Source organism: Trichosurus vulpecula, chromosome 7, assembly GCF_011100635.1.
Source record: "Trichosurus vulpecula isolate mTriVul1 chromosome 7, mTriVul1.pri, whole genome shotgun sequence".
Taxonomy (NCBI): Eukaryota; Metazoa; Chordata; class Mammalia; order Diprotodontia; family Phalangeridae; genus Trichosurus; species Trichosurus vulpecula.
Window position 1 is genome coordinate 242,198,229 of NC_050579.1, and position 25,023 is coordinate 242,223,251.

The 25,023-nt window shown below is 42.1% G+C and overlaps 1 protein-coding gene and 1 non-coding gene across 2 annotated transcripts; both read left to right on the forward strand.

Moving 5' to 3' along the window:
• Positions 1-18,024: 18,024 nt before the first annotated feature.
• On the forward strand, positions 18,025-18,126 carry LOC118858924. Its single transcript, XR_005011036.1, has one exon. It is a non-coding gene; the product is annotated as a U6 spliceosomal RNA (small nuclear RNA).
• A 2,315-nt stretch (positions 18,127-20,441) lies between these two features.
• TBCC (tubulin folding cofactor C) lies at positions 20,442-23,082 on the forward strand. Its single transcript, XM_036765828.1, has one exon. It carries the CDS (start codon positions 20,533-20,535, stop codon positions 21,628-21,630), a length of 1,098 nt encoding a protein of 365 aa, XP_036621723.1. The 5' UTR covers positions 20,442-20,532; the 3' UTR covers positions 21,631-23,082.
• The last annotated feature ends 1,941 nt before the right edge of the window (positions 23,083-25,023 follow it).

A 25,023-nucleotide genomic window follows, 5' to 3' on the forward strand; every position in this document is an offset into this window, starting at 1 on the left:
ATCTAGCCAAACTCTAGGGACCTGACTCCTCAGTGGGAGGGAGAGTTAAGATAAAGACCCTCAGAGCTTATAGATGGATAGATAGATAGGTAGGTAGGTAGGTAGGTAGCTGACACTTTAAAGGTATTTTGATTGCTTTACCTATATTAGCTCATTTGATCTAAAAGTGCCATATGAATTTGAATTACTATTATCATTTACTATTGCCGTGCAAATGGTATTGATTATTGTTATCAATAATGATATTAATAATAAAGATGATTTATTGACAAAAGATGATTTTTCCCTCAGAAAAACTGGGCAAGAATGGCCTCCTTCTCACTGAAGTTAGGAAGACCTATAACTTTTGGCATTCGATTAGGCAAACCTAGCTTTAGCCTTGCTCTTAAGCTTGCTGTAAGATATTTAAAATGGAGTGGATAAATTGTTACAGGAGGTCCAATAGCTCCGAACTGAAAACCATTTAGCTACTCAGTTAACCACTACTAAAGACATTATAACAAGACCTCGTCTCTCAGAAAACTTTTTTAGAAAGGAGCTTCTAAGGAGAGCTCTTACTGTACACAATACGTTTAATCACACAGGCCAGTTTCCCAGAATAAGTCCTGCACAGTCCCACCAGTATTTTAGATGAGGGACTTGGCTCCACCTGATAAGTCGGTTAGATTCAGAAAATAAGATGTAATTTTAAATACTCTATTACTGTATCTTATTTTGTCTATATGTCTCCAAGCAGATGTCTGTCCAAAGTTCACAAAACAATTAAAAGCAAAATTGACTTTACTCTCTCCACATTTTCCACTTGAACGAATGCTTGGCCAGAGGGGCAAATAAAGAGATGAAATAACGTGAATGAAGCAGTGTTTTCTGATGCCAGGAATTTCCAGACCAGCCAATCAAGACAGCATCTGAATAAATAAAACACATATAGAAGTTGCCAAATTCACGAAGACTCTGAGAATAAAGATAGTAAATATATCTTCAAATGGGCATCCAATTTACTAAGTCAGTGAAAGAACTCTCTTCCAAGCTATCGAAAAAGGAAGAGTTAGTTAATATGCAACAGTGAACTCAGAATTACTTTGTCAGCTATAGAAGGCTATCTTGGGGGGTGATTTATAAATGCTGTTGCTAGCTTACCTATTTTATCATGATAAACATTTTCATAAATATGAACGTGAACATAAACATTTTCAATTATAATTTAATGGCTATGACCGTCCTAAAGGGAAGCTGGGCCTTCTTTCAAGTTGATGATTCTTCTTAATGAATGTTGAAAAAGATACCAGCAAAACATTAAAAACAAATATCAGCCATCCTATACGCTAAGTAATTATTACGTGTTGATAAATGTTGGAGCTATTAAGAAGTTATTCAGTGCCAGGGCAGACAACACTCCCTAGACCTCCCCCCTACTCCTCCTGTCTGACACATCTATCCTGTTTTTCCACTGAGTGTATAAGAAGGGAGGATGGCAATTATCTGGGAGGATACCACACAATGTTGGAGCACTCGTCTCCCATGGCTACCTGCCTCCTTGATGTCTGGCTCAGGGGCCCACCTCTATGTCAATTTCAAAATCTGAATGACTTCCTGCCCCTCTTAGAAAGTAAGTCTATGTTATATAATGGCCAAGGAAATGAACTGACATTGTATCAAGGAAACAAGATAGACGTTGGCTACATCTATCTATCTGCCTGAAATAATCAAACTTCAGAATGAACATTTCAGCTGTCTTGACCCAATTGGACTAGTCCACAGTCAATATGATCGACTAATTATACAATCAATTATTGAGATGGCTTTAAATGCCTAAGTGAGCTTTACAACAAAGACCTAGCTAATTTATAAAGGATAGCCATTGAGAGAGAACGATAGGATATATTCCTGAGTCTATCATTTCTTCTGTATTCTCCCAGTGCCTTGGGAAGGACTATAGAACTCAGCCACCCCCCTTATATCTATCTCCCTCTTTCTTCCACCCCCAGACTTCCAAGGAAATCAGGCTGTCTTGAATATGACACTTTGTACACTCTCTGTACAACCTCTCTGCCAGCTTCTCAAAGCCCTTTGGGATCTGGCTCTGTTCTATCCATTTACCAATTGGCTGGCTTCTTCACTGTCTCAGAAGCACACCATGCTTATCATTTTCAGTCTCTGTGCTTTCACTTATGCTATTTCTCCTCCTGGAATACCCTCTCTGGTCCTCTTCTTCAAGGTCTACCCTCTGACAAGGCCTAGATGCCAGTCTCATTTTCAAGAAAGCTTCTCTAACTATAATAGCCTTCAATTGAGCTCCCTCTTTACTGAACTCCTAGCCCACATAATAGATGCTATTTTGTATTCTCTGTAGCTGTTCAAAGGTGTTAGACTCTCCAGCTGGATCAACAAGTATTTATTAAACACCCAACCCTTGGAAACTAGAAGGATACATGTGTCTGTTCTAATAGTGCCTTGTACTATGCCATGAACACAGGAGGTACTAAACACTTAACCGAGACAGCTAGGTGGTATAGTGGAGAGAATGTCGGATTTGGAGTCAGGAAGGCCTGAGTTCAAATCCTAACTCAGACACAAATAAGCAAAACCCTGGAGAAACTGACCCTCTCCCCCAAGAGAAATTAAGAAGGAAAATGACTACTTTCTTCAAATACTTGAAGGGTTATAAAAGACAAATGGATACTCGATTTGACAGAACTCTTAAAGGGTGAAAGTTAGAGGGAGACAGATTTCCTTAAACTATAAAGAAGAACTCCTCAACAATAAAAGCTATTCATAAATAGAATGAATGGGCCATTTGCTCTAGGCAGTGAGAACCCTGTCACTGGAGCTCTAAAATTAGAAACAGAGAAGTAGCATGATATAATGGAAAGAACACTGATTCTGGAGTCAGAGGACTTAGGCTCAAATCCCACCTCTTATGTTTACTCTCTATATGACTTTGGCCAAGTCATATAACCTCTCTGGGCCTCAGTTTCCTCATTTGTAAAATAACAGGGTCGGACTAGATGGTTTCTGAGCTTCCAGCTCTAGATCTGATAACCTTTGACCTATGAAATTGGAAACACTTGTTATGACTCCATGATTCAAAGAATGGAAAACACTACTTACTTACTACCTATTCTGTGGCCATATGTAAGCAAGAACTAGATAATTCTATCGGAACATTCTTTTTTCCAGCCTTTCCCCTCAAACTCTGGACACATATAGTTACCAAAAGAAACCAAATCAACTTTTTCTTCTGCTCATCTACCAGAAAGTATTTGTAAGACTGATGGACTGGCTAGATGATCTCAAATCTAATGGTTATAGTATGACATATATATATATGTGTGTGTGTGTGTGTGTGTGTGTATAATGTATGTATAAATGTATGTGTTTTATACACACATACGTATATTCTCTTTAACTGCAGGCTGTAAGGTATATAGTTATCTTCATCATAATACACATAAAACCATAATTTAATATTTGTAGGACAATATCAAGAAAACTCATACTCTTTCGTCCCTTGGCCATTCTTTTGCCCTGCCTTCTTCACTACTTGCCTTCCACCCCTGCCTCTTAGCTTCCCACCTCCTAGATCACAGCTCATCCAATCGTAATCCTTCTGAAAGGGTATGCTCACTGACTGCCCTATTGTTCTACGCTACAGCTCCAAGACTTCCCAGACCACAAGCAGTGCCTAGCAAGAAGCTGTTGTTTGCCTTTCATTCTAGAAGAGGGCCATGATGTCAGGAAGGCAACACCATAACTTGCAAATGAATTGGATCTAAGTGAGGGAGGGCTGTGCAAATTCACCAGCCTCACATTCTCCTCTGGAGCCATCTGGGTACAGCAGCAAGATGTAGATCAGGACAACTGGAGACGGCCCAAGATGCAGTGGGAGATCATGGCCTTTTTAAGCTAAGGTCTTTCCCAGGTCTCGGTTTGACTGAGGCAAGGCCCATTTAGTGAGTAAGGCGAGGGAAAAAATGAGGCATTGATCCTGGAAGTAATAGGAAACTGTTGGACCTTAGCAGAGGCAAATATGGTCAGAACTACAGTTTAGGAAAATCAATTCAGCAGCTGGGTGGAGGAAGGATTGGAGTAGGGAGAGAAGAGGTAGCGCATCCAATTAGAAAGCTACTGAAATGCAGAAAAATGAATTCTTTGGTCACGTGTATTTGAATCCACACGATTCAAAGTTATAATTATGTAAAATGTGGTGATTATTCCAGCCCAGTGGAAATATGCAATGCACATTCCAATAATGAGACCCCTTCAGGGGGATTCCTTATTCACACTAAACAGGACCTAGCTGTAGTCTAGGTAAAAAGTGATGAGGTTGATAGATATATGAATAGAGAGATGGGGAGGTGGTCTAGCAATGTTACAAAAAAAGAAATTATAAGGTTTGGCAACTGATTGGATATATGGGGTAAGCAGGAAAGGGAGTTGACTATGTCACAAAGGTTAATACCATGGGTGACTAGAAGAATGCTGGTGTCCTTTAATAGGAAAATTTGGAAGAGTCTGGGGTAAGGAGTAGTAAGATAATGAGTTCTCTTGTACGTATACACATATACATGTAAAATGTATAACTGGAAGTTGGTGATTCAGGAATATAGCTCAGGAAAGAGACTAGGACTGGATTAACTAAATCTGGGAACCATCTGCACAGAGATAAAAATTGAATTATTGGGAACAGATGAGATCACAAAGTGAGAGAGTAAAGAGAGGGAAAAAAAGATGGCCAAGGACAGAGCCTTTGGAGACACCCATAGTTCGCTGGCACAACATAGATATAGGTCCAGCAAAGGAGATTGAGAAGGGGTGGTCAGACAGGTAGGAGAAGGACCAACAGAAAGAAGAATCAAGAAAATCCAGAGAGGAAGGAGTTTTAAGCTGGAAAAGGTCAACAGTATCAAAGGCAGCAGAGAGGTCAAGGATTAAGAAGAGGCCATTGGATGTGGTCATTAAGAGGTTACTGGGAACTGAATAACTACACAATAAAAATACTGACTTAAGTGTTGTTTAGTCATGTAACTCCTTGTGATTCCATTTGGGGATTTTCTTGGCAAAGATACTGGAGTGGTTTGCCATTTTCTTCTTCAGCTCATTTGACAGATGAGGAAACTGAGGCAAAGTTAAGTAACTTGTTCAAGATCACATAGCTAGTAAGTATCTGATGCCAGATTTGAACTCAGGTCCTCCTGACTCCAGGCCTGGCACTCTATCTAGTGTGCCACCTTGCTGCCCTATCATAACAATAGGTAACATTTATATAGCACCTATTATAAACACTGTGCAAAGCTCTTTACAATTATTTTCTTGTTTGAACTTCACAACAATGCTTCAAGGTAGGTGTTATTATTACCATCTCCATTTTACAGATAAGGAAACTGAAACAAAAAGGTTAAGTGACTTGCCCAGGGTCACACAGCTAGTGAGTATTTGAGGCCAGATTTGAACTCAAGTCTTCCAGACTCTAGGCCCTATACCACTTAGCTGCCAAATGGATTATTTTACTAGCTTGAAAAGTATATTGCCTTGATATACCAAAATTGCCTTAAAAAACACAAGGTTGTCTCCATGCTCCAGCATAGCATAGTTTCATAACCCAGGAGCTATTCTCATTCCTCACATCCTGCAACCAATCAGCTGCCAAGTCTTGTCAGTTTTATTTCTTCATCTCTAGCATCCATTCTCTTCACTCTACTGACACTACAACCATCTTTATCCAAACCCGCATCAACTCTCATCTAGATGATTGCAAGCAATTCCTTATTGGTCTCCTTCCATTAAGCCTCTCCCCTCTTCAAAACTGCCATAGAGAAATTGTTAAAATCATGTCACTCCCCTGCTGAAAAAACTGCCTTGTCTTTAGGATAAAATGCAAAATCCTCTGGTATTTAAAGTCCTTCACAATCTGACCCCCGTCTGTCTCTCAGGGTTGCGTCCACATTTCTCTCTCTCATACCCTCTATGCTCCTGCCAGATTGGGACCACTTGTTGTTCCCCATAGACAAAACCCCTCCATGCCTTGGTAGAGGCTATGCTCCATTCCTGGAATCCTCTATCTCTTTACTTCTGCATTTTGAAACTCCTAGCTTCATTCATGGCTCAGTTCAAGTGCCACCTTCTACAAATAAGTCTTTCCTGATTCCACCAATTATTAGTGCTCCCTCCCCCAAGTTAGTGTATATTTTCTACATAGCTTATATTTATGTAACTGTGAACATATTGTATGTATCCCCCAGAAGAATGAAAACACCTTGAGGGCTGGAACTGTCACTTTTGTCTTTGTACTATCTCCATGGCCTAGTATATTGCAGGCTTAATAAATGCTTGTTGATTGACTTTAGCTGAGGCTACAGTAGATTACAAGTAGCAAATTAGAAGAAAGGAGAGGCATTATTATTACTGGTTCATTTGAGAGCAGAAAGAATGATAGGTGACAGCAAGAGAAGAGACAGAAAAACTCTATGAGGTAGACTTTAATGAAATATGGAGCAAATAGTCTTTCAATAATGAATGAAGAACTGAATGAGAGAGCATTTATTAAGTCCTTATTGTATGCCACTGCTGCCTTACTCTGTGCCAAATACTAGGGATATAAACATAAAAGTGAGCCAGTTGCAGGCCTCAGGGAGCTTAAGTTCTACAAGGAAGAGACAATGCATATAGAAGAATGGTGGCCAGGAAAGGGAGTTTTGGTCCTGCAATGGTTGAATTGATTCAGAGGGCAACTGAATAATATGCCCTTTCCAGAAGCAATGGTAATGTTAAGCTCCCAGAAGAGATGGGGAGTGGGCTATGTCTGTGTTGGAAGATGGTTAGAATGAAAAGCATGATTCCAGGGTGTGTTTTGTATAAAAGTACAAGGCAATGCTGAATGTTGACAAGGATAACCCTGAATCATTAAGAAAAAATTCAATTATGTTACCTATTAGTCTATTTAGGAAGGCATGGAAGTAAGAAATACATTTTAGAAAAATGGTTGGAAATTTCCCCAGCTATCTGGAACATGCAGCTACAACAATCAACACTGACATAGTACTTTGCTTTCTTAAATACGTTATCTCATTTGATATAGTATGCCATCTGGGCAACCTCCTCAACTTAGCATTCATAGGTTTGCAGGTTGGCTCCAAGGGAGGCGGGTGGGTGTCATTACTATTGTTATACCAGAAGCGAGTGAGATATGCCACAGAGTATAAGTTTTAAATGGAGAATTTATTTAGCTGGCGGCCATTGGGGTCTTCCCAAATCAATGGCAATGTTTGAAGCGAAAGGGTAGTTTATATAGAGAATACAGGATTCAGTGCTTAATTATCTCTTGAAATGTCATTTTGCAGACTCAGCATGCCTGTGTTATTTCACTTTTTATGACCATGATACAATAAGAGGAACCTCCTGAATAGATTGTAAATACAACATATCAGATAGCTGACAAAGTGTCAACTGAAATTACAACCCAGGATCCCTGTGTCCACCTTCCATAACTCCCACAACAAGGAAGGCTCAAGATAAGGCAGAAGCCATATAATTCAAGATAATGTCTAGGCCCAAGGCTTTCATCCTTAATGGCCATGGTCAGAGCAAGGGATGCTCTGGCTCAGTCTGTTGACATTAGATAGAGACATCTCTGAGCCCACTCAGTTAGACAAAGGAAGATCGTTAGGCTTTTTCTGGTAATTAGCTTACATTCCTTGGAAAAGTCTTAGGGGTGGCCCAGGACACTCGCCAAAGGCAGGAACTCAGTCTGTTTTTTTCTTATGCAGACTGGGGTTTGCAGTTAGGGGCTGGGGGCAGGGTTTTTCTAGCAATAGCTGGCTACTCAAGTATCACACTATCATAAGTTCAAAGGTTTGTCTGTGGACTTAGAATCTAAAACTAGAGCTCATAAGCCTCTACCAGTGAGTTTTCCTTGAATAGTCAGCCATTACATACAATTAGCTCAAAGCAAAAGCATATACTAAGATGGCACAATAAGAAAAGTAACCACAAAATCTTAGCTAATAAACTTGGGGCACACTCTCCTACAAATACCCACAATATTTATGAGAAAAATAAACATAAAGTTGGAGTATGCTAGTACAGAGGGAACATGGCCAAAGTTAACTTGTGTCTCTAGTATTGAACGATTCTGAGGATTTTCCTCTTCTCATAGTGTGCTCTTGCTGTTCCCCATTAGGCTTAGTGTCTCTCTGGGCTAGGCTGCTCACCTGGGCTCCCTAAGTCTGCTCCTCTCCAAAGTCTGACTCTCAAATGCCAGGGCTAATTACCTCTTGAAACCAGTCAGCTTGCTTCACTTTTCCCCAGAAGTCTTGCTTCTTGAAGCAACTTACTGCCTTAAATGTTTCTCTTCTCTGTGTCTTTGCCTCTCTTCCCTCCTTATACTATAAGCTCCTTGAGGGCAGGGGCTGTTTTTCTTTTTGGATTTTATCTCCGGAATTTTGCACTGTGACTGGCACATAATAGGTGCTTAATAAATGTTTATTGACTTGACTATTGGATGTATTCAAGTATACTTCAGACCCTCTTGAGCTGACCAGTTACTGCCTCCTGCTGGATGCAGTGTCTCCTGGAGGAATAACTCCTGCAAAGTACTCTGGCTGATGGGGTGGGCGTGGAAGGGGGCAGGAAGCAGAAAGGAATTCCCTTCTTGCTCCCAGTTAGTGAAGAAAGATTCCCTCTCACAGACTTAGCTATTGCTTGAGTTCCTGACTCCCATCTGGAATGACTTCAGAACTAGCAAGCTAGCTTCTTAAAGGTGAACAGGAGCATGGCCATTTCTCAACAAACCAATGACAGTCACTCCTTTCATAACTTTTGAGGATTACATCCTGCGCTGGGTTAGTTAGAGACCAGTTCCTCCATCATCATCATCATCATCATCATCATCATCATCACCATCATCTCACACACACACACACACACACACACACACACATTCCACCCTTCCTGAAAAGCATACCTAGGTTTATCCATTAAAGTAACCATGTCTCTCGAACCATGCCTATTTAACTATTTCTAATCCATGTCAATGCAGTAATTTGATCTCATCCTTACTCACTTCCTGGAATCCTTCCCCTTTACTCAATCAACAAGCATTTATTTAAGCCCTTATTCTGCACCAGGCATTGTGCTACATACAAGGGAGGCAAAGACAAAAATGAAACAGTCTGTACCATTAAGAAACTTATAATCTCTTCGGGAGAACAAAATGTACATGTGTAAAAATATACAAGATTTCTACAAAATAAATACAAGGTGATTTTGGCGGATTTTCCTATAGAAAGTGGTACTTGAGCTAACACTGGAAAGAAACCAAGAGTTCTACGAGGCAGAAGTGAAGAGAGAGTACATTGTAGGCATGGGTCAAGAGACAATACTGTATAGGAAGAACAGTAAAAAGGCTGCTTTGGAGCCAGGAGAACTAGCCTGGGATTCAATACCTAAGCAGATATGGAGTGCAAAATCCACATTAAAGATCCTAATCTCCTCCCTGCCTTCCCTCCCACTTCTTTCACAAAATGTTTCCAAGACCACTGACTTTTTGGATTTTTAACTACACATCTGACAATTCAACTGTGGAAAAACAAATTTAACCTCTTTGCATGGAGACAAATAGGCCAAAAGCTTAAAACCCTCCTTCAATTCTACTTCAGAAAAAAAAGCCATTCATGATGAGGTTAGAAGGTAGCCAGAGAGAGAGTGGCTTACTTTGTTTCAATTTGAACAGTCTCTCTCCTCAGGTTGTCCTTATTAATTGGACCAAATGAGAAAAGAAAAAAAATTCAGCCAGAATTTTTAAAAACCATGGCATGTCATAACTAATCAGGATAGATGATGATAAATGCCCAATAGAATCAATCACTCTAACACTGGTCATGTACATGGTTAGAACTCTCCTGACCCTCAGGTTTCTCTCTGATCATTCCTAACATATAGTACTTAGAAACTCAAGATCAGAGATCCAGTTAGAAGGGGCCTCAGAGGTCAACCAGTCCATAATGTATGTGAAACATACATATAATGATGTGAAACAAAGGCCTAATAAGTTAAGTGATTTGCCCAAGGTCACACAGTTAGTAAATAGCAAAGCCAGGACCTCTGACTCCAGGACCAGGGTTTAACATTTTATCAATGCCCTGGAAATAGGCTTAGATGGAATGCTCACCAAATATGTAGGTGGGAGGGACAGCTGACATAATGGATGACAGAGTCAGGATCCAAAAGGATATTAACAGGCTGGAGCATTAGACTGAAATTAATCAAATGAATTTTGAAAGGGATGAAAGTAAAGCCTTAAACTTTGATACAAAAAACTTTGAAAGTAAAAAGTACAAGATGGGCAAGGCATGGTTGGAGAACAATTGTCCAGAAAAAAAAAAGACTTAAGAGTTTTAGTGAATTGTAAACTCAATAAATCAGCAGGGTGGCGTGGCAGCTAAAAATCCTAATGCAGTCTTCGGCTGCATAGAGAGGCACTGCTTCCAGGAAGAGGGAGGTGACAATCCTAGTGCACTCTGCCCTGATCAGATCTCATTAATTCTGTGTACTAAGGAGGACACTCATAAACTGGGGAGTGTCCAGAGGAGGGCTTTGTTCAAGTCAGATAAACATAAGCTGAAAGAACTGGGCATGTTTAGTCTGGGAGAAGAAAGGCCTTGGGGGAACACAGCAAACCTTTAAAGGGCTGTCATGTAAAGGAGGGATTAGACTCAATTCTGTTCTGGCACAGAGGATAGAATCAGGAATAATGGGTAAAATTTGAAAAGTGGAAAATATAGACTTGATGTCAAAGAAAACTTCCTAATGGTTAGATCCTTGAGAGGTGGTAAGTTTCTCTTCCTTGGAAATCTTCGAGCATAGGCTCAATGATCACTTGTTGGGTATGTTATTTATAGTGGAGGACTCCATTCCAGTAAAGATTGGATCGGATGGCTGCTGAGTGCCCTTCTAACTTGAAAATTCTATGATTCTGTGACTCAGTGCTCTTTCTGTGTGTTCTTAAAATCTATCAGTATAGTCTACCCCCCACAATTAGACAAAAATTCTTTGAGGACCATGGATAACTTCTGTTTCTTGGGTAACCACCTTTAACCCGTCCCTGCTTTGGCAAAGAACACAACATTAAATGATAAGGACTCAACAGACTTGCCCATATCAATAGGGTTCCCCTGAGACAGTTTTTCCCCCACCTCAACCTTTGAGGGGATACAGGAGCTGAACAGTGGCTACTACATACCCTAAACAAGGTGGATAAAAACTTGAAAGCTAAAAAGAAGGGGAAATATGAGGTAAACAAGAAGCCACATACTGTGGAAAGGATTAGCTATCTCCAGGAAATAATTCCAAATAAGTGATTTTTCAGAAATGAGGGTGGCTTCCTAGCTGTCAGTGGGAAGCAGCCAACCTAAAAGGTAATCAAGGGGAAATAAGATATAAACTTGGGAACCAACATGCCATGAAATGAAGCTTTGCTGAAAATAAGGGTGAAATGAGGATGATGAGAGCAACCTGCAAGGCAGTAGTAGCTTTAGAGTGTAGAAAAAGGGAATTCGAGAATAGCATTTTAACAATTCAATTCGGCAAAGATTAGGGGCCTATGTACCAGATCTTGGGATACAAAGATACATAGGAAATGGTCCCTGACCTCAAGGAGTTGACAATCTATCAAAAAGAACCTACTAGAAAACACTAAATACCTACTGTATCCTAGAAGTAGCGATAGGGAAAAGGGGGATACAAAATTTCTCTGTGAGAAGGTCTTTGCCCTCATGGAGCTTAAAGTCTAGTAAGTTTCCCTCCAGGTGAGAGGGACTCTGTTTTGATACAACATGAATGTAAGGCTGGCTGTATTTTGTCAATAGGGAAGGAAGGTGCTCAGCAGGCTACCACAGATTGACCAAAATGGTCCTCAAGGCTTTCCAGCTCTTTATACTCCAATTCTCTATTCATTAAGCATCCTTCTGGTTATTCATCAGGTTTCCCAGGAAAGCCCAGTCAAGACTTCTAGACAGCCTAAGAAAGGTCAGAAAAATGCCCATATCTTACTGTATACTGGAGACAGAGAAACTCCACTGCAACACATTCAATGTGATTGGTCACAAAATAAATATTGCTGTGCCCTGGAAAGCATACATTTTTGGCATTAAAAATATGAGCCTTTATAAAAAGCAGGAGTGAAAAGTTCTCCTCCCACATATATCACGAGGACATTTGCTGAGCTTGTTTATTCGTGGTCCCCAATTTGTTTCCCTACATACCTTAATGTCAATGCCCTGCTTAGTTAACACAAGTATCTGATTTGTCGGCACGGTTTATCTCCCTTCAAAAATCAATAAATCAGGCTTTTGGTACAAATTATTATCAGATAAGTTTGGATGTGGCATGGACAAGTTTGCCCAGTGTCTGATGCTCTCTAGATGAGCTGATCACTAAAATTCTTGACAGAGCTAAGACTAGATGTGAGCACCATAATGATCTCACCAAGCAAAGCAGCCAGTGAAGGGCAGCCTCAAGAGTTTTCCAGACTCCCATCCACAAGACTTTAAGAGTTAATCATGACTCCTCCTTCTTCCTGACAGGGTTGGCCCCCAAGATTTCTCAGGACATTATATAGATTTGATGTGGCTGGTGAGCAGTCTCATAAGATAATCAACCCATTAGACCATTTTAAGAACATAAAAGAGTTACAGTCTGGCACAGCGGATAGAAAGTTGGCCTCAAAGTCAGAAAGCCTTGAGTTCAAAGTCCATTCTCTTGAAACACATCTCAGGCAACTCTCTAGGACTGGAAGTTGCAGAACAGTTGTTGAATCTCTATTTATTCCATCTCCTATTAGAGGGAGTTTCCCACACTGATGAAATCATAGGTCTAGACCAGGGGTGGGGAACCTTCAGCCTTAAGGCAACATGTGGTCCTCTAGGTCATTAAGTTCAAACCTTTGAATCCCCTTAATAAAAGGATTTATTCCGCAAAACTTGGACTCAGTCCAAAGGCTGCACCCGAGGACCTAGAAGGTCATATGTGGCCTCAAGAAGCAGGTTCCCCACCCCGGTCTACTCTAGACCTTTACCTACTGCCACAAAAGATGGGTGGTGCTAAACACAAAGAAAGAATACTCAAAGACTTGTTTGCAATTCAAGAAATACTTGTATAACCTTTAGCAGTAATAAAAAAGTAACAATAGCTAACATTTATATAGTATTTACTATGTGCCAGGCATTGGGCTAATAAGCACTTTACAATTATTCTCATTTGATCCTTGCAATAACCACAGGACGTAGATGCTATTACCATTTTACAGATGAGGAAACTGAGGCAAACAGAGATTAAGCAACTTGCCCAGGGTCACACAGTAAGTATCTGAAGCTACATTTGAAGTCAGGTCTTCCCAATTCTAGGCCTGGCACTCTATCCACTGTGCCGCTTAGCTTTCTCTAGCAAGTAAATGTTTCTCCCTGAGCCTCAGTTTCTCCATCTGTAAAAATGAGTCCCTTTTAGCACTAATATTCTGCTTCCTCAAAGGATCTGCTTATTCATTTCAGGACCCAGATATTTCAAATGACTTTGCAAAATGCCATTAAAATGGGAATGAGATAGAATTTACAAAGAGGCATCTACTTTCTACTCTTTATTATTTTAATAATTACATGCCAGTCATTCTCAGTGTCCCAAGACACACTTTCTAGTGCTGAGAGCTGTGTGAAACTTATATTTATGATCCCATGGACAGGCCCAAGAATCCAAGTTCTTGAAGAGGGCGCCCTGTTTCTTCATGGCAAAGAATAATATTGGACCATGAGCAAAAAGTTTGAGAACTACTGACATACACAGAGAATTCAACACAAGAAGTTTCTTTTCCCAAGTCATAATTGTATAAATTAGAAATCTGTGAGGTGGCCTTTGGCCCTCAATATAACACTTTGTGCAAGGATATGTTTCTTTCCATTAAATATATCATGCCCCTTATTACTCTGTAAACCAGGAGCTCTGAGGACAGCAGATACTTTATAAATATCTACTGAATTAAGCCTAGCCTGTTTTTGCCTCTGTGATAAGCTGATAAATGAATAATTGTTAAAATAAATGCAAAAGCAAGATTAAGTCCAATTTAAGTACATTTTGTATGAGAGGTAAGAATGATTAAAGATGCATTTAGATCAGTGGTTCTTAAAATATGATCCCCAGACCCCTGGGGGTCCTCATGACCCTTTCAGAGAATCTAAGACATCAAAACTATTTTCACAATAATTTGCCTATTAAAATACTCCTCCCTTTTCCAACTATATATTTATGTGAGGCTGGATTTTCTTCACATACTTCAACCAAAATAACATATCACAATAGATGGAATACAAAAGTATTTATGAGAATCCAGCCGTCTCCTATTAAGCTAGACATTAAAGAGAATGGCAAAAATGCGTAAATAAAATATGGCAAATACTGGCGAAATATGTAAATAAGGATATTTTTTGTTTTGGAAAATATGGTTATTTTTCATAAAATATGTTACTTTTGTTAACATGTAATAGGTTTATCTTAAAATTAATGGATAAATATTTTAAAATTTCATCAGTTTAAATTTCTAATACAACAAATATAAATAGATGTAATCCACATAAACAAAAGTTCTTTGGAGCCTTCAATGATTTTTAAGAGTGTAAAAGGACCCTTAGACCAAAATGTTTGAGAACCACTGACTTTGACAAAGACTCAGGACCAGACTAGGACTAAACCAGACTCTACAGAGGACTCTACAAAGACATGATCCCTACCAACGACAAGATCGAGATATCCAGAACCAGCTAGACATCTGGGTAAGACCAAGACGACCACAATTAGAAACATTTAAGATAATAAGGAAAAGGACATCAGGCTGAAAGGCCTAGAAATATCAAAGACAAGCAAAGGTGGCTGAAAATACAGCCTGATCTCATTTGAGGACTCCAGTCGCACGAACATTTTAAAATAAAAGGGATTTATTATCCTGAAATGGAACCTTCCGTCTGAAATCACCAAGTGAAAAAGGAATGAACTCCATCACATATATTAGAAAATGCTGAGCTGGAGAGGCCCACACGACTTTCACAAGCCTCTAGGACACCAGACTCTGCCTTCATTCTCCATTCCCCTCTCTACCCGTTTCTTCATGTGCAAATAATAATAATTGAGTACTTTATGGAGTACTTTTCAGACTCAATTTCACATGAGCCTCAGAAAAACTTTCTGAGGTTGGTACTAGGAATATTCAAGAAACTAAGACTTAGCCACATTAAATGACTTGCCCATTGTGACAGAGCTGGGCCACACCAGAATTTATACTCAGGTCTTCTAGGGTTCTAGTACAACAATTCCACCCCCTACCTCTGCATTTTCTTATAATACCTCTAAGTGCTTCCCTTGGGGTTCAAATAATATATGTAAAATACTTTATAACCTTTAATACAATATGTAAATGTCAGTTATTATTAATTATCTCAGAACCCAGATATCAACCTAAGGTCTTTGACTCCAATCTAGGCCTCTTCTCACCTACATGAATGTCTGTGTATGAGTGGGTTTCTGCATAAGAGTGCACTTGCCAGACTGAAGAAACATCTTGACAGACTCTCATTAGTAAATCTTTGAACACTGGAATGCCCTGTTAGTTGCAGATTTGTCCTAAAATGCTCTCTTGACTCTCAGACCTTATCTTTTTTTTAGCAGCACTGCCATTTGGGGAGCTGCTGATCTGACACATGCCCCCCGTGTGTCACCATCTCTGATCTCATCTATTTGCCAGGAGGTATAGGATCTTCACTAGCTTCTAATATCCCCTCCAACCCCAGGGCCTAGATAACTCCAGTTACATTAATTAAGACTTTATATTTGATGATAAGGAGACTAGAGAATTTACAGCTGGAAGGCCTTATTTCTGAGCAGGGCCCCTAGTCCAAACTGACATGTTTGGTTTCAATACCTTAAGGGAATTAGCAGGGGCAGTTCGAAGGCAACGGAGAAAGGACAAAGGGATGGATTCTTCTTTAACTAGCTACTTTGAAACCTTCCTAGAACAGGACATTCTGGCATTTTTGTGGCTCAGGAACACTTGCTGACAGAACACTCACTGACAATTAACCCTAAAAATAACAGAGCCATGTTATCTAATTTTAGAAAACAGTTCTTAGAAGGCGGAGATTTTAATCTATTTTATTTGTGAATACCTCTCCCCGCCTCCAAATACCACTGTTTTTTTGTAAATTTAGAATCATGATATCAAGAGCTGAAAGAGATCATCTGATCCAGCTCCCTCATTTTACGGATGAGAAAGCTGAGGAACAGAAAGAGGAAAGGCTTTTTCCAAAGTCACAAAGGTAGAAAGCAGTAGAGGTAGAGAGTTCCTTTTTTTTTTTTTGGAGGGAGGAGGCGAGGCAATCAGGGTTAAGTGACTTGCCCAAGGTCATACAGCTAGTAAGTGTCAAGTGTCCGAGGCCAGATTTGCATCCAGGTCCTCCTGACTCCAGGGCTGGTACTCTATTCACTGGGCCACCTAGCTGCCCCTGAGCTAGAGAGTTTCTAGCCCAGATCTAAAATCCAAAGTCCAGTACTCTTACCACTAAGGAAAAGCTAAAAATACACAAAGGACCAAATTCCTTTGCTGTAAGATTTCTGGAAATAATATTTTATTTTATACAAACTATTTAACCAGCATTTGTTCACTTCCTGTTGCAGTCTGGCATACAATTAATTCATCATGCAGCATGATGTAATGGATAGAATGGTATACATGAGAGGAAAACCTGGGTTCAGATCCTGCCCCAGACACTAGCTATGTGACCCCAGGCAAGCTGGCACACAGTAGGCACTCTGATTTGACACAACTGGCCTCAGTTTCCTCCTCTGCAAAACAAGGGGGTTGAATCTGATGGACTCTAAGGTTCCTTCCTATGAGCCTACAAGTGTCAATTTGATGTACCGACTGAATCTGGGTTCATATCCTGAGATATTAGGGCTGAGAAAGGTACTTTGCCTTTCTAATCCTTAGTTTTCTCATCTGAAAAATGAGGATGATGATGTTAGCTCTGTTGACCTCACAGGGTTTTGTAAGGCAATGCACTGCAAAGCTTAAAGTGTTCTACAAATTCAGGTTGTCATTGTGAATGGGATACCAGTCATTCTGTAAACTGCGATGAAAAATAGTACACAGATAACACATAGTGAAATGTTAGCCAAGGAAATGAACCCTGAAAGTTCTAGTTGGACATTTAAAAGATTTTTCCTTTTTTCCAAATTATGCATTCCCAGACATGAGACATCACGCTGATGTGTGAAACCTCGTAGTACTTCTTTAGAAGTAGAAGTCTGACCATGAACTTCTGCATATGCTTTGATTTTGCAGTACCACGATTCATTTTACAGTATATTATCTACTTTTCTTCCCACAAAACCATTGTTTACCCCCTGGCAAGCTAGAAATCAGCTTGGATAATGCATGGTGAATAACTAAATACCAACATGAGGATAATACTGAACTGTTATCCTCTTCCGATTCCCCAATACCAAGGATTGCAATTCAAAAGTCTAGAAGTCTTCTATTTCAGCATACAACCAAAAAGTTGTCATTAAATCAAAACGCATGCTGCTGTGCTGACCCCTTAAAAGAACTAGGTCTCTGAGACCTCCCCCTCCAGAAGCCCCTAACCTAATAGAAAATTATGCCAATGATCTCACAGGATCAGAGATTTAGACCTGAAAGGGACAGTTGGCCCAACCCCCTCATTTTACAGATGGAGTGGTTAAATGACTTGCCCAAGGTCACACAGCTAATAAATGGGAGGTCCAGGATTTACACTCAGGCCACCTGACTCTAAATCTGGCAAACTTTCCACTGTACCATACACTGTCTCTCCTCCATTCATTCTTACCCAAGACACTCTGAAGATGCTACTCAAGGGGATGTGGTAGGTGAACTACATGATTTCCTTTTTTTCTCCTTATTTCTTTTTCATTCTAAAGTGTGGTACTGTCATACTGAAAATAACACAGGTGCTTGCTTTGGCAGCACATATACTAAAATTGTAACAATCAAAAGATTAACATGGCCCCTGCACAAGGATGCCTCAAATTTGTGAAATTTTAATTAAAAAAAAATCACACAGATCTACTGTCTATGGTGGTCAACCAGAATCTTTCTTTTGATAGAATTTAAGTTGTTAAAAGAGCTGTATTATATTTAACTTCCCCTATGGCCTGGCAGAATCACTTATAATTGGCTATTACTTAAAAGTGACTCGAGATAGATTGTCTACATCACCAACCTGGGGCATATCTCTACTAGTCACCTTTCTTGATTTGAGGTGGACATGTTCCGCTACCAATACAGTTAAAACCATATCTACAATTAAAAAAGGGGAAATTGGCCAGTTCAGAAAAGAACAAGAGGTCGATGGTAAGATTTATTTTTTCCTATCAGGTAATCTCAGAAAGTTTCAGCATTTTCTCTGGTTTAACTAAGGTTCAGTGACACAAAGGGGAGGCTTGATTCCTTAGTAGGACTCTTGAAACTAGATAAAAAAAAAACTGCTAATAAAGAAACTCCTATTTTGATCGTAAAACAAATCTTGAGAAAATGTTGGATTTTTAAAATACCAGATACAGAAAAAAGTCAACGCAATATGCTTATACTACCAAGTCAATACTGTATCTGTAGCACTCCAGTTCCTCTCCATCATTCTTCCACCCCTCTTCTCAACAATCCTCACTAGCCCTCAAAAGATGAATGATTTCGCCATAAGATGCCGTCATTGATGAATACCACCCTCTGAATCACTCTATTCAAGGGAGTTTATTCAAAAAATATAAAGAGAACTGGAGAGAAGAGATAGAAAGGGATATGAGGGTTTGAAGAGCCGTCTTTTATAGGATCATCCCTAACCTTGTATCTTTCCCTGATCAGTGATGCAGTGGTCATAATGGCAAGTCTTTGGATGATAAATTTCGATTTTCTTAAAGGTGGGAGGTGGCAGGTGATGAGGCAAAGAGAGAAGGATGAGGGGCTCGGTTGCTTTTGCCACCATCTAAGGCATATAGATTTGATCCCACTGACCACTGCATCTTCCCTCTGGAGGAAAGAGCTTAGGAGGGCGGAGCATTTCTTCCCCATCAGGTTCTCAGACTTTTCCCACTACTCCGCAATCTTAAGCTTTTCCAGCCCCATCCTTCCACTGTCCTCGTTTAAGGCTGGGCTTCCTAATTCACTTCCGGTGACAAACTCCTCCCCCTGCCTCTAGAAATAATGTAACAATTTTCCCCCAATTTTTTTTTCTAAAGGGAGCCGTAGGTTGCAGCCTTCGAGCTGCGCTGAGACTAAGGTTTCCTCTCCTCCCCACCACCAACCCAGCCAGCTGTGCACAGCTGGGGCGGGGAAAGGGAGCTTGTAAGGTGGAGGAAAAGGGAAGAAGGGGAGGGGGGAGGTAGGATCTCCACCCCACCCCCACCATTCCCATTGCTGCAGATGGGGTGGGAGTATTCAAGTATCCAATCCCCCCATCCCTCCCACTCTCGCAGTGGACAACCCCCACAACCCAATTTCCCCCAGTCTAGCTAGGCTTCAGGGGACCTCGTCTTCCCCGTCACCATCCCCTCGCCTGGCTCCTTCCCCCCCCTCCCCCCGGGAAGGCCTCGTTTGTCAGCAGGGATCCAGCAGCAGCAGCAGCTGCTGCGGAGGCCGCGCTCTGCACAACTGCAGGGGTTTGGGGGGTGGCCAGGAGCAGGGCGGCGGCGACAGCTGGAGCAGCTGTGGCGAGTGGAGGGGGGGCGTGGAGGAGAAAGCGAACGCGGGGCAGACAAGCGGGTCCCCAGCTGTTCCAGCTGCTGCTTTCTCCACCGCTGGCCCGTGCAGTATTTTTTCTCCTGCCTCCCTTCTCTTCCCCCCCCCCCCCATCTTTCACACCGCTACCTGAACCCTCCCTGGGAGCGCGCACACACACTCCCTAGCAGCAGGTCTCAGGCCTGTAGGGGGGAGCGGGGAGGAGCTGGGGTGGGGGGGCAGGGGGAGGCCTGCGAGTTTCTAACCTTGTTCTTATAAACAAACCCACATGTGCAGCTGCCGCTGCTGCAACTCACCCCACAATCCCGGATACAAGTCCTGCCCCTTTAAGAGAGAGAGGGAAAAAAAAAAACAACCTTCCCCAGCCCGCCTCCCACCCCTCCCTTCCCCTCCCTTTGACAGGGACCTTTGTCTCCCTCCCGTCGGCCCCGCCCCTCCTCCTTCTCCACCTCCTCCTCCTCCTCTTCCTCCTCCACCTCCTCCCCCCGCCTCCTCCCTTCTGGCACTCTCCCTCCTACTCCTTCTCTCCGCCTCCTCAGAGAGGCGGGAGGAGGGGGGGGGGGTAGAAGCGACCCAATAGCGAGAGAGAATGAGGCCGGGGCTGCGGCGTCGCCTGCGCGAGCCAATCAGAGGGCACCTTAGTGAGGGGCCCCACGGAGCGCGTGTCTAGTGGGAGACGGGAACAGACCGGGGAAAGCTGAAAGAATTCTTGAGAGGAGGGGGAGATGGAGGCCACGGACGCTGGGGCTGCAGCCGCGTCCCTCGCCTCGTCTGTTCCCGCGGACATGCCGGCGGCTAACGGGGACATGGGCGGGTCCCGGCGCGGTCTGGGCCTAGGCCTGGTGCCCGAGCGGCTCCAGAAGCGCGAGCAGGAGCGGCAGCTGGAGGTGGAGCGGCGGAAGCAGGAGCGGCAGAACCAGACGGTGGAGGAGGAAAAGAGCGACTTCTTCGCGGCCGCCTTTGCCCGTGAGCGGGAGGCCGTGGAGCAGCTGCTGGGGTGCGTGGGCCAGGAGGCGCCGGGCCCGGGCGTGGACCCCGCGCGGCTGGACGAGGCGGCCTCGCGGCTGCAGACTCTGCAAAAGCTGCTCAACGACGCCATGCTCTACCTGGCGCCCTACGACGTGCGGCTCGGCCAGGAGGCGCTGGCGCGGCTGCAGGGGGTCCTGGTCGAGCGGCGCCAGGAGCTGCAGCCCAAGAAGCGCTTCGCCTTCAAGTCCCGCCGGAAGGACGCCGCCGCCCAGGACCCCAGCCCCGCGGCCGACGCCCCGCAGCCGCCGCAGCCGCCTCCGCCCGAGTCCCTCCCGCCCGTCCCGGTCCAAGTCCCCCCCGGTTCTGGCTTCTCCAACCGCGAGTCGCAGACCCTGCAGATGCGGGCCGAGGAGTTGCGCCAGCGCGACATCCTCCTGACCGGCCTGACTGACTGCACCGTCCGGCTGTACGGGAACCCCAACACGCTGCGGCTGACCCAGGCCCGCGGCTGCACCGTGCTCTGCGGGCCCGTCTCCACCTCCGTGTTCCTGGAAGACTGCGTCGGCTGCGTCTTGGCCGTGGCCTGTCAGCAGCTCCGCACGCACAGCACCCGGGACACCCGCATCTTCCTGCAGGTGACCAGCCGGGCTATCGTGGAGGACTGCAGCGGTGTGCAGTTCGCCCCCTACTCCTGGAGCTACCCGGGCATCGACCAGGACTTTGAGGGGTCTGGGCTGGACAGAAACAAAAACAACTGGAGGGATGTGGACGACTTCAATTGGTTGGCCCGAGGTGTGGCCTCCCCGAACTGGAGTGTTCTTCCAGAAGAGGAGTGGAGAATCCAGTGGGATTGATGGTATCTGTGACTCCCCCGTTAAACGACTGTTTACGGCCAATTGACGCCACAATGCACCTGTTCTTAACCCTTGCACTTTATTACACGTTTTCAGTGTCTTAATACCGGCTATCATAAGGATTCTCTGCTGTAGTTTCCTTTGTAAATAGCTCACATTAAAAAAAATGCAGTGCCTCTGGTGTTGGTTAATTTAAGAATGGAACCATCTTATTTTTTGTAGCTCTTTATTAATGGCTAGAAGATTCGAGTTGGCTATATCGGGATGAATAAAAATGAAAAAGGTCATGAGTGTGTATTCCCTTTTTTAATAGTCTTATTGCCACGTGGAATATCACCGATTGCTAGTTAGCATAGAAAAGCAGTAGTTTTGGTGCCCTGTGGAATACCACTGATTGCTAGTTAGTGTAAAAAAATAAGTGAGATTAGGAAAGATCCAGCGGGTTGCTGTTGAATTATTTGGTAGGTTTACTCATGGTTTCCTGTTTCAAGATTGCTTTATGGTACTACTTAATGGGCGCTACACTGACCTGTCTTCAGCATAAGTCTATCGGCTTAGGGCTCTGGAACATTGCTGTAGAACCTATCCCTGTGCCCGAGTTTTTTATTTTCCTCCAGAGTTCTAGTGCGGAGCTAGTCTGACACAGAACTTCCCAGTGATTTGTTAAGAATCTGGAAGTACAGCCTTTATCAACTGGGGTATATGCAACAGAAAACAATTATTTTGTGAGGGTAAATTGCTAGACCTTTTTGGCGTCTGTTACTCTTAGAAGAGGATTGAGGCATTTGCAGATAAGTCTGAAAGGTTTTTTTGGTCCTGGTTTTCTATTGTTTAGAGGATAACTGACCTCTCTACAAGTTATTAAATGTACAGACACACTTTTATAAAATTGTATAGGAGAAACGTTTAATCTTACAGTTTTAAAATAAATTCTCGTAAGATTTGTACTTTATGCTTTGTAACTATAGACTTTCAAAAAACCTAAGTCACATTAATTATCCTTCAAAATTTGGTTAAGTCGGTTGTAATTCTTGGTCATGTTAACCATAATCCTGTAAAATAGGATCTTAAAAAGTAATGTTAATAGAAAATTAGTTCTAGGATTCAACTTGTTTTATAAAGAAAATGGTATTAAAAATCTCAAAAGTGTCACCCGTTGGGTGCCCCCAGGTATAAACAGCTGTACTAGTATTTGGGGGAATTAAATTTTTTAAAAACGGTTGGTATTTACTTACTCTGGGCTTAATACTTCTGTTTGCCCCCATTTCCTTTTCTGTAAAATGGAGATGATGATAATAGCACCTACATCCTACGGTTTTTACGAGGATCAAATGAAATGATTTTTGTCTAGTGCTTAGCATATAGTAAACACTATATAAATATTAGCCATTAGTCTTATAATTATTACATAGCACTCTAAGCTTTACATATTTAATCTTCACAATAAACTCTATCAGGTAAAGTTTGTCCCTTTTTTTTTACTGATGAAGAAAAATAGACTCAGGAAAGTTTTACTGATACCTTTTATTTAAACAAATTCATTTCCAAATACGTTCCTGCCTTCCCCAGAGAGCCATTCCTTGTAACAAAGAAAAGGAAGGTAGTTCAGTAGAACTCAGTAATATATCATTGTAATCTGAGGGTATATTCAATATCCTTTGCTCTTTCTCTTATCTATGCAAAAAAGGTGTTTTTAGGAATTGAGCATGATCACAATTACATGTTCATTTATGTGATCATTATGTATAGTTTTCCTGGTTCTTAGGAAAGTTTCAAAGTCAGCAGAGGGAATATTTTGGTTCAATATACAGCATTCTTTTCACTACAAGCAAGAGAAGACGTTTTCCCTCTTCTAGAGAAAGGATTGAAATCTGCTAGGAACCTTAGTTACCACTAATCCAACCCCCTTCAAGAGAAAAGTGAGTTCCAGAGAAGTAATGGACTTGCCTCATATCAAACATTAAGTAGTAGAAGTGGGATTTGGATTCATGTTTGCTGATCTATAATATATAGTGCTCTTCTCATTGTTCTCAGAAGCCCCTACTTTATTGGGGAGAAACCATGAAAACAAGAATGCATGATAACTTTAATTAAACAAGGAATGGGGTTCTGAAGACAGAGCAGTTGAAATACAGTACCTTAGATGTGATACCTCATTTGATGCTTGAAATAGCCCTATGAATTAGATAATTACAGATAGCTCCATTTTACAGGCTCAGGGGTTAGATGACAACCCAGTCACAAAACTATTAAGTATCAGCTGGTAAGAGCCAGTAGTGGAACCCGGATCTTCCTTGCTACAAGACCCCTATGCCACTGACAAAGCCCTTACCCTCTAGACAGCTTACGTTCTCCTGTTGTATGTAATGAGCAAAGACAAATGATAGTTTGAGGAGACAGAGCACAAATAAAGATGAATCAGAAAAGGTTTGCAGTAGGAGGGACCACCCAAGCTGTTTTGAAGGAAGCTAAGAGTTCTAAAAGGCCAAGGTGAAGAGGAAGTATGTGTTAGGTATGGGGCAGATGTACAAGGAAACCGGTTAGAGTGCTGAGTTCCAGTGAGTCAGTTATGTGAGATGATTTGGAAAGGTAATCTTGGATCCCAATGATGAAGAGATATCACCTATGACTTCCGTATCTCTCAACTCCCCTATCCAATCAGATGCCAACTCTTGTCAATTCTAATTCCACACTACCCCTCATCTGCTTCTGTGTCTCCCCTTCCATGGTCACCCCCCAAAGTTAGCTCCTTAGGCAGCTCTCCCCATAACATTGTAAATAGCCTCCTCATTGATCTTCCCTGCTTTCAGTCCCCTGTCTAATTTATCTTCCACACAGATACCAAAGCATTGAGCTAACCATGTCATACCCCATATGAATTTCATAGATAAGGCATTTAAGGACTTTACAATCAGATTCCAACCTACCAAACCTCTTAGTTGCATTCTGCTGTCTGTGTTCTCCTTGGCTTTGCCCAGGCCGCCTCTCATTCTTTTAATACATTCCCTCCACGCCTCAAGCTTCCTTTAAGGCTCAACTCAGGTGCTACTTCTTACAAGAAACCTTTCTTATGAGTGCTCTCAAACTATCTCATATTTATGAGTGAATGAAAAAACATTAAGCATTTACTATGCCTTAAGTACTGAGGATACAAATTGGAAAAGTAATATGGTACCTGTTTTCACGAGTTTACACTGTAATAGGAGGGACCACATGTAAAAGTTCTGAAGAAAGGCCTGTAAGGCCCCTAAGGATTAAGTAACAAGGCAGATAGCAAGACTTAGGAGCCCTTAAGTTATACTACTAGGTCAGGTGATAGTTCATAAAGGCCTGGAGGGCATAGAATTTGGCAGATGGTAAGGTTCATAGGACCAGGGAACAGTGGGAGTGCAG